Consider the following 14,734-nt stretch of genomic DNA (forward strand, 5'->3'; position numbering starts at 1 on the left):
GGTCTGTGAGGAGACACTGAGTGAGGTGAGGGTTGTGAGGAGACACTGAGTGGGGTGTGAGAGATCTGTGAGGTGTCACTGAATGGGGTAAGGGTTTCTGAGGAGACACTGAGTTGGGTGAGGGTTTGTGAGGAGACACTGAGTTGGGTAAGGGTTGTGAGGAGACACTGAATCAGGTGAGGGTTGTGAGGAGACACTGAGTGTGGAGGGCTGTGAGGAGACAGTGAGTGGGGTGAACGTTGTGAGGAGACACTGAATGTAGTGAGGGTTATGAGGAGACAGTGGGGTGAGGGGTATTTAGGAGACACTGAGTGGGGTAAGGAGTCTGTGTGGAGACACTGAGTGGGGTGAGAGATCTGTGAGGAGACACTGAATGAGGTGAGGGTTGTGAGGAGACACTGAGTGGGGTAAGAGGGGTCTGTGAGGAGGCACTGAATGGGGTAAGGATCTGTGAGGAGACACTGAGTAGGGTGAGGGTCATGAGGAAACACTGAGTGGGCTGAGGGTTTTTGTTAAGACACCGAGTGGGGTGAGGGTTTGTGAGGAGGCACTGAGTGGGGTATGGATTGTGAGGAGACATTGAGTGGGGTGAGGGTTATAAGGAGACACTGAGTAGGGTGAGAGTTGTGAGGAGACACTGAGTGGGGTGAAGGGTCTGTGAGGAGACATTGAGTGGGGTGAGGGGTGTGAGAAGACACTGTGGGGTGAGGGGTGTGAGAAGACACTGTGTGGGGTGATGGTTGTGAGGAGACACTGAGTTGGGTGAGAGTTGTGAGTACACAGTGAGTGGGGTGAGGGTCTGTGAGGGGACACTGAGTCAAGTGAGGGTTGTGAAGAGACTCTGATTTGGGTGTGAGGGGTCTGTGAGGAGACACTGAGTGGGGTGAGCGTTGTGAGGAGACACTAATTGGGGTGAGCGTTTGTTAGGAGACAGTGGGGTATGAGGGGTCTGTGAGGAGACAGTGATGGGGGCACGGGGTCTGTGGGATGTCACTGGGTAGGAATCGAGGTTTTCTGAGGAAAGAGTGAGTAGTGACTAGTAGAGGTGTGGTGCAGATATTAGAGGAAAGATGGTTCGACCTTTTTGTTGTATGGCACTTTTCCAAGTGTCTGTCTGTTGGGCACTGATTTTGGTGGATTTGGTCAGCGAATTGGTGGTGACTGTTCATTGTTTTATAGTTTCTGTAAAGGGTTTAAGCTTCCCAAATTAGTCTCACAGACCTGGATGAAATCCTGTGTTTTGCTCTGATTATCTTGGTTACTTTTGTCTAGTAGTTAGTTTCTGAAGTTCAGTTTTCCTTTTCTTTGAAGGGTGAATTTTAATGTCTGTTTCCATCTTGCTCATCACACCATAATGTTTCAGTGAAGTCCTGTATAGGAAGGTCTCTGTGTGGTGTTAACACAGTGCTGTCAGTTTCAATTAGATGACAGCTGGGATTAGGATTAGAAACTTAGCAGTATTTAGGATTTCTGTATTTTTTCATGCAGCTTATCTTTATTGTAGCCACGATTCACATTGATTTTATTTTCCTCCTTCCAAATGTGTTGTCCCTGGGAGTTTTCTCTTGAAAGGTTAAATGGGGGGTATTGATGCTCTTTAATTCTTGTTCTCCTGTAGAATTGAATTAAGGGAAACATAACTCTAAAATGCTGTATGTTAAACATTCTTTGCATGTCTAATTTGGGGGTGGAAAAAGGAAAATGTTCTTTTTGAAATAAAGAAGGGTAGGTCTTTACTTGGAAAGCACCCTTGATGCTGGAGGACAGAGGATCCTGTCCTGTCCCCATTCGCGGTGGGTACATGAGGAAGGGCAGGCTGGGCCAGGCCCAGACCCCATCCATGGCTCTCCAGGCTTAGATCCAGGAGCCACTCTGATTGTCCTCCAGCCCTGGCTTTGTCCAGTTGCCCCGTGACCTTTATGTCAGGGACCCTCCCTGTGGGGGCTGCCCTCAGGATGGATTTCTCCTCTATGACTTTAGGTTAGGCTTCTCAGGAAGAGAGTGACACTCTTCTTGAGCACTGGAGGCTCCCCGTCCCACCCCTTAGTGGGCATACAATTCGATGTGTCAAATTGAACTGCTGAAAAGACTGACATCACATGCAGTAGCCATGAAACCCAGGAGATTGGTGTTGTTTTTGTATTTTAGTATTATACCTATTCCAGATCTTTTGACCTGATACTACATTAGTATCATCTCAGGACTTTTATATATATATACACACACACACACCCCATAAATAATATATATACATAATATATGTACACATATATAGTATATAACATATTATTTATAATATATATTATATGTATATATACACAAATACATTTTTATGTTTGACCCCGGGGCCTTGGGATAGTGTCTGGGAATCTGAATTTCAGAACAAAGACTGGCCTGGGTTTGATGATGGGAGGGGTTGCTTGTCCTTTTGGGTTCTAAGCTGTCATTTGAAAGGGAAGCCTCTGTGCTCTGACGTTTCCTGTGAATCAGTCAGCAGCAGCAGCTGCAGCTTCCCAGCTTCTAGCTGTGTGTGTATGTGTGTGTGTGTGTGTGTGTGTTTAATCCTAGCCACATCTGTATTTTTTAATACATCAGTTTCTTCTTTGGGTATTTTAGAAGGGTTGATTTTTGTCTTTTACGAATGGAATAATCCTTTCTCTAAAAAGAAGAATCTCTTCCTTGTCAATCAGGTTTTGTAAATCTTGGTTGCCCTGCAATCTTTTTAACCAGAGAAATTTCCTTTGTGAAAAATGCTCTTTGCCCACTAGGTGGCAATGCAGTCCCTTCAAATAGCGTAATCCAGGGCTGCAGGTAGCCTGGTACTACACTGGTGTGTCCGTGTGTGTGCATGTGTGTGGTGTGTTTCTGTGCGTGCATGTGGGTGTTATCTTGCATGTATGTGGGGTGGTGTGTGCAGGAGTCTGTGTGGTGTGCTGTGCCCCGTGCATGTGTTCATATGCGTGAGTGTGCATGCTGGTTTAGGAGCAACTCCATTGCCCTGTTTTGCTCTGTTTTCCATGAATTGGCAAATTGAAAGTACAATGATCACTAGCTGGACTGTGTTTAGAATGAGGAAAATGCTGGGTGCCCTCATTGGCCTTTCACAGGATCTTACAGCCACAAGTCTGTATTTGTATGTGCTTCAGTGATGAAAAGCAAGACAGAAAATAACGTCAGGTTTTAATTGCAAACATGTCAGATTATAGGGAATTTTTTTTTTTGCGCCTCTAAGTGACATGAATGATTTGCTGTCCACATTTGTGGCTTCATAGGTAGATCTTTGGATGGTTGAAAGATCTTTGCCAAAAAAAAAAAAAAAAATTCCCCCACATTCCACAAACTTTCTTTTCTTAGAACTTTGGAATAAGGATTTTAGATAAGTGTTGCTAGTAACATTCATTGATCAAGACTGGAACTATTTTTATCCTTAATCATATGACGTATCATCTGCCAGAATGTTGGATACATAAAATACAATCAGTTAGTTCAGTTTATTATCGTTGCATAAGTGGAGGAATTTCTTTTCAGTGCTGTAATTTTTTTTGTCCCTACTGTAGTTATAGTTCATAGTTTGAGGTTTAAAACATTATATAATTGTATTAATGGGGCAAAGTATGTTTTGTACCTGTAATGTTATTTAATTAGGTTACCCTTATGCACTGTTTTCTAAAAATAGAAAAGTTATTTATCAGCAAGTCTCAGCATAGAAGTAAAATGTATCTGTATGTATTATAAAGCAGTTTTCTATCACTGTACTTTCAAATTTCCAATAGGTTGTAAGAAGATATATACTCGGTTCGGTGGTCGACAGTGAAAAGAACTACGTAGATGCGCTTAAGAGGATTTTGGAGGTACCTAAATGTCATGTTACATAATACATACCTTTTATCTTTTTTATGTATGTACATTTTGATACATACATGCAAAACATATATGTTTATGAAACATATGCAAATTTGCAACATTCTCAAAAGGATCTAAGTATTGTGTCTGTATATTGACATCAAAAGTCATGATTTATTTTGAAATAAATATAATTTATGTAAGTGAATATTTACATTCATTTATCTGAGATTTAAAAATGTCTGGGCCGGGCTCAGTGTCTCACCCCTGTAATCCTAGCCCTTTGGGAGGCTGAGGCAGGCAGGTCGCCTGAGCTCAGGAGTTCGAGACCAGCTTGGGCAACACAGTGAAACCCCATCTCTACTAAAATACAAAATATTACTCAGGTGTGGCAGCATGCGCCTATGGTCCCGAGGCAGAATTGCTTGAACCCAGGAGGCAGAGGTTGCAGTGAGCTGAGATCACACCATTGCACTCTAGCCCGGGTGACAGACTGAGACTGTCTCAAAAAAAAGAGAAAGAAAAATATCTGAAGCAGCCATGCCCCATGGCACATGCCTATAATCCCAGCTACTCAGGAGGCTGAGGTGAGAGGATGGCTTGAGCCCAGGAGCTTGAGGCTGCAGTGAGCCATGGTCGCACCACTGCACTACACTCTGGGCAACAGAACACGACCCAAGCTCTGAAAGAGAAAAGTCTGAAGAGAAAAGTCTGAACCATCTTTGCTCATTTTGTCTTAGCAATATGAGAAACCGCTGTCTGAGATGGAGCCAAAGTTTCTGAGCGAGAGGAAGCTGAAGACCGTGTTCTACCGAGTCAAAGAGATCCTGCAGTGCCACTCGCTGTTTCAGATCGCGCTGGCCAGCCGCGTTTCCGAGTGGGACTCCGTGGAAATGATCGGCGATGTCTTCGTGGCTTCGGTAATTAAGCCGGGACACCCAGATGTCCACAGGGCTCTCCATGCACCTGTCCTCTCTTCCCTTCTTAGGCTGATGTTTTGTCCCTGAGCTCCTGCAAGCTGACAAGTGTGCAGTTCTCTCTGAAGGTCAGGCTGAAGTTGCAATGCCCTGGCCAAGTGTGTGCACTAGGGAAATGACAAATGGATCTTTACCAGGGAGGCCACGGCAGAAAGGCAGATGCTCCGAACAAAAGCTGTACCGGGGACGATTTAAACATATGTACTTTATCAAGCCTTGGATACCCCATTAGATGATTTGCTGAAGCTTTTTGTTGTTGAACAAGGATGCTCTGTGTTTGGTAATGTAAAATTGCTGTTTTTAAGCCCTTATACAGGTTCTCTTCCTGATCTAGGTGTCACTTTGTGGGTGCAGAATTCTCTGTGCCTGTGAAAAATAGAAAACACGTGATGGGAAAACTCCTAGAGGTTTTCTCAAACATTTGCCCTTGGCTGTAGCTTCTGTTTTGTAGATACAGGCTTTCGGCCCTGTGCTGTGACACAGGAATGCGATGTTGCAACAGCTTTGCATGAACACTTCCTGGCAGGGGAAAGGGTTAGCTGCCTGGAAACCACTGATGGTTTCTGCACTGACAGTTTCGAGTCGTTTTATCCTCACTCCGTGTATGAATCATACTTACCGTACATGGGTTGGAGTCTACCTAGATGTAGAGGATTGTGAGTGAAACAGATTGGTTTCTGTAATTATTTAAGACTATGATGCTATCAAAGGGATACAAGCTTGCAAGTTAAAAAAAAAAAGTGTTCCTCTTCTTAAATGAATGCTATAATAATAATATGTGAAATGTTTTCCTATATAGTTTATATATGTACTTGATGAGGTCTGTAAATGCTTTGAATAAATATAGAAACAAAATTCTTAAGAGATATTTGCATAATACCATTATGGATCCTAAAAAAAAGAGAAATATTGGATATTTGTTTTGTTACTGGATTTTTTTCTGGCTGTTTTATATATTAACTTCAGCCTTATCACTGTTCCTTAAATACCTACCTTCCCAACATATTTTAAAATGCAAATAGATTTTTTTAAGAAGTAGAATTTGATGAAAGCATTCCTGTATCAACGCCAGTCACACCAAAGCTCTGCCATCCATCCTAAAGGACCTGGGTTTCTTAGAACAACATGGAATGATTTTTCTGTCTTTGAATATTGATAGCAAGGACAGATGCTTCTGCCTCTTGACAGAAAACCTTTGCGCTTTTAGGAAAACGAACACGTGTGAGGCATTGTATCTTACTCCAGAGAAGCAGGATCAGCCCCCGCCCCAGGCCTCATTTCCAGGGTGTGGTTGAGGCCTGTTTCTCAGGATATTGGGCCCACCATGGAACGAGCCTGCATGACTTTCTTGCCTGGAGGTTGAACCCACCAAGTGAGACTTGGCAGGAACTTAAAATCACCATCCTTATTTGTCTGTAGTCAGAAACATTCTTAACTGAAACCCAAATTACCATGGTTTTGAACAAGAATGTCAGAAAGTGCTCTTGGGCCAAAAAATAAGATCAAACCAGCAACTTAACTCCTAACAAGCTTGCTTAAAGAAAAAAAAAAAAATCTCACAGTCGTAATAGTTTATCCTATGAAAACATCACAGTGACTGAAAGAGTATTTTGAGGGCGAGTTTCAAATCTTCTGTTTTATGTTGGAAAAGGGGTATCTGGACTCTGATTTCTCTCTGAATTTCCTCCTGTGTTTCAGTTTTCTAAGTCCATGGTGCTGGATGCATACAGTGAATATGTGAACAATTTCAGCACAGCCGTGGCCATCCTCAAGAAAACATGTGCCACAAAGCCCGCTTTTCTTGAATTTTTAAAGGTAAACACATTTTTTTTTTCATTTGGGTTTTAACACCATCTGATAATAAGTTACATGTCAAACCTTGGCTGTAAATGCAGTTATTCATTATTAAGATTTCAGTACCAATAGTGCCCTAGGTATTGGATTAATGCTAGAAATGAACATGAATTTTAGGTCCTAATGTAGCTTTTTGAAAACAATTTTATTTGCACATCCTTAAAAGCATATCAGTGGATAGACAGAAAGAAAGTTAAAATCAGATCCCAAAAAAAGAAGTCAAGATCAGATCCCAAAGTTACCTTTTCCTCCCTGTCCTTCAGTATGTTATTAGGAATCAAACCAAACATCTCAATTCCAGGCCTCTCTGGGATCGGGGATACGCACCGGCCTGGACAGTCAGAGCCTGGAACGGGCCCTACCCCTTGGGGACGTGGGCTGTGTTCCCTGCGATGCTGAGGACAGCGCTGACGGCCTTCCTCAGTGGTCTCTGACCTGGCAGTGATGGGGAGCATGTCCCCAGACATGTGTGGGCGAGCGTTATTTAATCAGCAGGCAGGCAGGGCTTCCCCAGTCAGGGGATGCATGTCCCAGGCTGTGTTCTGACAGTTTGCTGCACAATGAACCAGGCTGAAACCGCCTTCAAAGACATCCCAGAACTGAGTCTCCTTTGTGGAGCCCCTCATTTGCATGATAAACCCCGGGGACAAAGTGTGTTCTTGTTACTTGGACTGTTTCTTGGAAACTGCTGCTACCTGGAGCGAGTGAACACAGGGCAAGTATTCTCGCCCACAGCAACGTGTCATTGAAGCTGGAATATTTTCCCTCTGCCTTATCCAGCATGGGGGCTCCTGCTCCTGCTGGAACACAGTCTGTGGCCCATGGAGGTTTGCTAAGGGATCAGATCACAGTTCCCATTCTGGACGGTTGTGGGCTCTGTCCTAAGGGATCGGATCGTAGTTCCCACCCTGGACAGTTGTGGGCTCTGTCCTAAGGGATCAGATCGCAGTTCCCACTCTGGACAGTTATGGGCTCTGTCCTTTGGCTAGGGCACCATCTCTTTCTCTTGGGGAAAGAAAACATGAACTCACTTAAGAGCGCACTCCCTCTGGGGATTCTGTTGTAGTTTTGATGTCAGCCGTGGCTGTGACTGTGGTGCCCACTCCTCAGCTGGCGGCTGCCATGCGGCCTTGGGAGATATACTCTGTCATCCTATTTCATAGCTCCAGGACCTGAGCCCCGAAGAGTCAGGTGTCCTGTGAGCGGAGAGGCCGGGGCACAGCCGGGTCTGTGCTGTCTGCCCTCTTAACTGCGCAGCCCCCTCAGCGGAGAAAACTGGAGACTCCCCCCAGGTCAACATTGCCCAGCAGCCTCGGTAGCAAATGGCCCCACTGTGCATCCCCGATGTGCTCGGGGAGAGGGGCCCTCAGCCTCCAGGACGTCCTTCTGCCCATGGCACCAGAAGAGGTTGCCAGCCTTTTCTAGGGACCCACTATGGCCAGAACACAGACACCCAAGGACACCCCCTGGAATCTACCCAGTCCCCTGGCCTGGGGAATTAACCCCGGGAGCTGAGGCCGACACGCGAGGCCCAGCCCCTGCAGCAAAGTGGAAGCCCCTAGAGCAGGTGCAGAAAGCGGCTGGAAGGTATTTGGCCAAGTTTCTTCTTGTAGCTGAAGACAAGGTGCAGGCTTTTGACTTTCCCAGGTGTTCAGTGTGGTGGGGAGGAGGCGGCCCCAGGGGCAGGCAGGGCATGGCAGCCCCACGGGGAGGTGACCCCAGTGCCTTCCCCCACAGCAGGAACAGGAGGCCAGTCCTGACCGAACCACGCTCTATAGCCTGATGATGAAGCCCATCCAGAGGTTCCCACAGTTCATCCTCCTGCTCCAGGTAAGTGCTTCACGGTGGCCTCCTCAGGCTCGTCCGCCGCCTCGTCCATGATTCATTTGAAAATGGCATCTGTTCCTCCACTTTGGGGTGGCCGCCCCTTGGGTCTCCCCATCTCCTCTCTAGGCAGTTACAGGAGGTGGGGGGTAGACGCAGGTGGAGACCTGCGGAGAGTCACCCTACTTCGGGGGCAGCTGTAGGGCCCAGTGCCTGCGAGGCCGGCCTTGGGGGACAGCGGGATGGGCTGCGGGAGGGGTGTCCATGTCTCGTGGGGCCCCAGCACTGGGGGGCTGCAGGGCTTGGTTATCAGTGGCCCACAGGTCACAGCTCCCTTCGCCAGTGTGCCTGCGTCTGGTCTAGAATCACATGAAAAATGATTCTTGCCTCTGTGCCCAGAAGGGATGGACAGGCTTGGAAAGCTAAGAATAGATTTAAACAAAACACACCCATCACTGATTTAACAGCAAATCACCGGGGACAGGGAGATGCCGCAATGGTGAAGACACTTTCCACTGGACCCTCATTTTTCTAAACTAAGGATTCTCAATTGGATACCTGTGACTGTGGACATTAGGCCTGTTCTGAGTGCTGACACGACGTCTCACAGCGGACGGCCTCTAGGTCATGTGCTGACATGACATCTCACAGCGGACAGCCTCTAGGTCATGTGCTGACATGACATCTCACAGCGGACGGCCTCTAGGTCATGTGCTGACATGACGTCTCACAGCGGACGGCCTCTAGGTGATGTCTGATGCGATGTGTGGTTGCCCGCTCATTTTCTGACCTTCCCACATACCCTGAAGCTCAGGTGACCCTGTAGGCTGCGGGGCTCAGTGCCCATTTTATTTAAATGAATGCCATGCCTCCAGGGAGGATATTTCAAAGGAGAGTCCGTGCTGGCCTCTGCCTGTGTTGATTTTTCAATGATTACTCAGCTTGCTTTTTCTAATTAAATCAGAGGACTCTGCTTTGCCTGCCTGCTTATTAGAGCTGATTAAGATGAACTGGTGGAATCATTGCCAGAAATGAACTGGCACCTGGGAAATAGTGTCAAGTCCCCTTCCACTGAGGTTTTTATATTTATTTTTGATCAACCAAATCTGCGGCACATTCTTTTTACTAAAAGTAGTCATAAAAGTGTGAAAAAGGATACATACTACAGTATCAACATGGGCTCTTTCCGTGGTTAGGGTGATGGGTCCTGTTAATTTTATCCTCTCGCTTATATTTTTAACATTGTACAGTTTGCCTGTACTAGACCATTAATAACAAAAGCTGGTTTTTTCCCCCAAAATCAAAATATTCAAAGTGTGTTTTATTTCTTCAGCTGACAAGCATGTCCTGAGTCCTAATACGTGTGAAACGGTTGGCAAGCAGCCACGGACATGATGAATGAGTTTCCTCGTGAGAGGGAGGCTGGCGCTTGGGAGGAACAGGGTCAGGCTGCCTGTTAGATGTTAGTTATTCAGCCACAGCTGGGAGGGTGTCACCAGGCTGTGAAGGGGCCAGAGGCAAGGCTACAGTCACGTCCTAAACCATACGAGGGGAACCAGCCCACACACCCTGTGTCGCCTCCTAAACCATAGGGGTGAACCGGCCCACATGCCCTGTGTTTAGCGATGCGCCAGTGAGTCCCTGGGTGGTTCCTGGTCACCCGGGATGACAGCAAGCGCTGACTGTGTTGTGAGGTCACACCCATTGTTGGCTTTCTATGATGTATCAGAATAGTTTTAAAAATTGTTTTGATTTATTAAATTTGGATATAATTTTCAAACGTGCTTGTTAGGTTTTGGTTAAATGTAAGTAACTACAAGTAAGTAAGTAACTACTTTTGCCTAGGTTTTTTCCAAAGTGTGTTCTTTTAGACAGAAGTTGTGGGCGGGGCTGCTGGAAAGGGAACAGGAGAGAGAACCGCAGGGAAAAGCCTCCACCGGGATCTTGAGGAACCTGAGCAGCTCCCACGTTTCCATCGGCCTTTTGACACCCAAATTCTTGAGTTTATTACATAACTGGAATTCTGAGTTTAAGTCAAAAGACTTGCATTTAGAAAGACTCAATGTGCTCTTCCAGATCGTCACCAGCAGTTACGTAGGTCAGTTTGTACACAGCTGTGCCCGTCCTCCTCCCTCCTTGCCTCGAGAGACCCTCCTTAGAATTTCCCACACAGAGTTCGTTGCCCCGGAAGCAGAAAATGGTCTTTGCCTTGATCTGAAAAAACAAATTGCAGGTCCTAGATGTGCCCAGCAGTTTCCCTCAGGGACACTTTTTGCCCACATTTGATGAAACGCTGGCGCATCCTGGAGTGTTCTCGGAGGGGAACAGGGTGGGTCCACGTGCTTCGGAAGAAGCACAGTTGGAGACAAGGTGGTGTCTGCATCTGGTCATTACGTGGTTGTGCCTCAGGGGCCCTGCCTCAGGTGTGGGTGCTCAGGGTACCTGGGATTGGGCAAGGAGATGGGCTGCAGAGAGTCGGCAGGTACAAGCACATACCCTCCCTCCTGCCTTCTGCTGTGGTCCGTGTGCTGTGTGTAGGTGGATGGGGAGACAGTGGGGAGGGACCTGGACACCCTCTGTCCCCTTCCTCCCAGCGACTCTCCTGGTCTCTACTTTCCGGTCCTGCCTGCATTTTTCCTTGTTAGCGCTCCCAGACCTTCTTTCTAAGACAGGTGCTGTGAAGCCACAGCTGTCTCCTGGCTCAGGCAGTGAAGCCGGCTCACCCTGGCTTTGCTGGGACTGTCAGTTTCTCCCATGGATTCCGGAAACATCCATCAGCCGCGTGTGACATTTGTCTTACTTTATCCCAGCTACCTATTTCTCTCCGTTGTTGTGCAAAGATAAGTAACAATTTCTGGTAACAATAGCAGCGAGAAATTTCACTTTTCTCCTTCCCTGGGCCTCCTCGGGAGGCTGCCGGCTCAGCAGATGTTCCTGGCTGTGCTCAGCGGCCCCACGGCATGCTGGACTCCACCGTGTGCCGGCTGCTGTCTCCATCGCACGCCGAGTCCCTGGTGCCACCGCCAGTGTGTGGTTTTGATGCAGAACTAGTGTTAAGATTGTTCTTTTTTGCCTTGATAGAATTTGTTGTGACTCATAGGAAACAAATGTATAGAACTGTTTATATTCACTACAAACTGGAAACATTTGATCATTTATGCAGCGTCCTTTCCAGATTTTAAAAAAAGGTTTAAAAAGATAAGCACGCTGTTGGATTCCATGACTGCTAATATTCCTATAAACATGTAAAAGTTGGTAGGCAAGATGCAGAACCACATTTTTTTTTTCACTCTAAGTTCTGGGATACGTGTGCAGAATGTGCAGGTTTGTTCCATAGGTGTACATGTGCCATGGTGGGTTGCTGCATTTATCAATCCGTCATCTAGGTTTTAAGCCCCGCGTGCATTAGGTATTTGTCTCAATGCTCTCCCTCTCCTCACCCTGCACCCCTGACAGGCCCCGGTGTGTGATGCTCCCCTCCCCATGTCCCTGAGATCTCATTGCAGAACCACATTTAATTCTGAGAAAGTGTTTCAGGTTCACGTTTGCCCCTTCAGCAAACATCAGCGTGTCAAATGTGAACACAAGCTGGGAAACAAAAGGCCCTGCATAAAACCAAGGTGACGAAAGTGTCCTTTTGTTATTGCCTGTTAAAGTTTATCCTGTGATTGGCAGCAGTGCGTCATTTTTTGCTGGCAGTTGTTGCTGATTTGTGCCACGTACCCTCCCTTTGACCTCCTTGTGCTTATCTGAAGCCTTAACTGGGAGAAGAGGCAGCTCAACTCCCTTTTTTTAAAGATGACTTTTTAAGAGACATTTTAGGGTCACAACAAAATTGAGTGGGAAGTACAGAGATTTCCCAACTACCCCTCCCCCAACATGCACAGCCCCCCCCGCCCACAACATCTCCGCCAGAGTGCATTTGTGACAACCAGGAGCCTGTGTGGCCATGCAGCCACTGCCCAGCGGCCACAGTCACAGGAGGATGTTCCCCTGTGCTGTGCATTCGGTGGGTTTGGATGAACGTTTGGTGACATGGACCCACCATGATTGTGTCATGCATCTTTGCTGCCCTAAAATCAGGTTCCTTTGTCAGTGTGAGAGAGACTCCATCCTGCTGTGTGAGTTGGCACCATGGGTGCAGTATTCGGCGCCACAGAACTCCTGCACATTGGAAATTGGGGGACTGATCTTTCGAAGCAAGTAGCTGGACCCATCTGTGCGTGGGTTCATCTGTCTGACTCAACTTGAGAAGGACAATCTCTCATCATCGTGAGCATCATTCCAAGCGCACGGCAGTTCTGAGATTGTGATGTGTTCATATTTAGCGTGTCCTTTATTGCACAGAGCTATTTTTTCGATTTTGTTTTTGCAAAGGAAGCTGTTCAGATGTTCAGCCAAGTCATGACTCACTCAGCTCATCATCCCTTCCCAAGAACTGACTTTATTTTTCCCCAGGATGACGGATGCCACTGCCTCCTTTCCATCGTCAGCTGGCGGGTGACATGACTGTCGCTGCACTGGGAGTGCGCACGTGGTAACCACCCACCTCTCCCTTCTTGCTTGTAGGACATGCTGAAGAACACCTCCAAAGGCCACCCCGACAGGCTGCCTCTTCAGATGGCCCTGACAGAGCTCGAAACACTGGCAGAGAAGTTAAATGAAAGAAAGAGAGATGCTGATCAACGCTGTGAAGTTAAGCAAATAGCCAAAGCCATAAACGAAAGATACCTGAACAAGGTTGAGAGAGGTTTTCTTCAACTCTATTCCAAAATTATTTTTGCTTTGTACTAATAAGCCATCGTTATCCAGCAATACTAATCTTTTGGAACGTTGGGAGTAATTCCCTTAGCCCAGAGTTCTTAACTGGGGTGGGTGGAGGCCTTTGGGAGAGTCACCCCAATGTGGAAATTATATGTAAAACCTTAACAGCCTGTCTGCATTTTCTTAGGAAAGAGATTCATACATTCATCAGACCCTCAGATAGATCCAGGACCTCCCAAGAGGTTAAGAGCAACTCCCTTAGCTTAATTTTGCTTTCAAAATAACTATCTAATTTCAGATAGTAATAGTTAAAGCTGAAAATATTTACAGGCTGGGCACAGTGGCTCACACCTGTAAGCCCAGCACTTTGGGAGGCTGAGGTGGGAAGATCACTGGAGCCCAGGAGTTTGAGACCAGCCTGGGCATGATAGTGAAACCCCATATCTAAAAAAAAAAAAAAAAATTAACTGGGCACAGTGGCATGCCTATAGTCCGAGCTACTTGGGACGCTGAGGCCGGAGGATTGCTTGAGCCTGGAAGGTCCAGGCTGCGGTGAGCTGTTATTGAGCTGCTGTACTCCAGCCTGGGTGATGGAGCAAGACCCTGTTTCAAAAAAAAAAAATCACAAACATTTTTTGTCTTCACCTATGCATGGGCTAAGCCGTACTGACCCCCAAAGAGATGCAGCACCCAGAGGGCGGCGTTTCATTTGCGAGGCTACATTTCAGCTTGATGCTTATGTAACTACTTGTCTGCAGCAGGCTCTGGTTTTATGTGGGCTTTCCTGTATTCACTGAAGGCCCTGGCTCACAGGGAGATGCTAATTTGTATGAACTGTGTTAAGTTATTGCATCTACTATTCATTGTTGCTAAAATCACTGTTTGTTTTGTCATTAGGAGTAGTTTCTTATGTCACAATGACATTCAGTAATTTAACTGTGTGAACTTTATGGTAATACACCTTAAGCCACATGTTTTTCCCAATTCTCCAAATGGTTTATGTAGGAACATTTATAAGCAGCAAATTGTATTCAGTTATATTCTTGACATGGTTGATAAAATCATGCTCCCTGTGGCACTTGAACCTCTGAATACACGTGGGGCACAGAGCAAGCCCAGAGGCCCAGGAAGAGGTGATGATGCTTCACCCTGAATGTCACGCACATGCCTCATCATTCCCTCGTTCCCATCATTCCCATCGTGCACTCGGCAAGGACAGTCAGGGAGGCGGGTGTCTCGCTGGTTGCTCAGAGCTGGGCAGCAGCGTGGATCTAGAATCAAAAGACAGCACAGACCACTGGGGCTGAGGACTCTGTTTTCTTGTGGGCTGAATTGTTAGAAGTATTGGCCGAGTGCGGTGGCTCACGCCTGTAATCCCAGCCTTTTTGGAGGCTGAGGTGGGTGGATCACTTGAGGTCAGGAGTTCCAGACCAGCCTGACCAACATAACGAAACCCCATCTCTACTAAAAAT

The 14,734-nt window shown here is 46.7% G+C and overlaps 1 protein-coding gene across 6 annotated transcripts in view; it reads left to right on the forward strand.

The window, feature by feature from the left end:
• Window positions 1–14,734, forward strand: part of ARHGEF10 (Rho guanine nucleotide exchange factor 10) — a 137,502-nt gene that overhangs the window by 64,980 nt on the left and 57,788 nt on the right. For 5 of the 6 annotated variants that reach the window (XM_073017913.1, XM_007961584.3, XM_007961582.3 and 2 more), the window contains 5 exons: window positions 3,774–3,851; window positions 4,584–4,763; window positions 6,519–6,635; window positions 8,412–8,504; window positions 13,068–13,238. In XM_073017913.1, coding sequence (XP_072874014.1) covers window positions 3,774–3,851; window positions 4,584–4,763; window positions 6,519–6,635; window positions 8,412–8,504; window positions 13,068–13,238 — 639 coding nt within the window. The remainder of the gene's footprint in view (window positions 1–3,773; window positions 3,852–4,583; window positions 4,764–6,518; window positions 6,636–8,411; window positions 8,505–13,067; window positions 13,239–14,734) is intronic. The other variant, XM_073017915.1, reaches the window with a different exon arrangement.

The sequence above is a fragment of the Chlorocebus sabaeus genome, chromosome 8, assembly GCF_047675955.1.
Source record: "Chlorocebus sabaeus isolate Y175 chromosome 8, mChlSab1.0.hap1, whole genome shotgun sequence".
Lineage (NCBI taxonomy): Eukaryota > Metazoa > Chordata > Mammalia > Primates > Cercopithecidae > Chlorocebus > Chlorocebus sabaeus.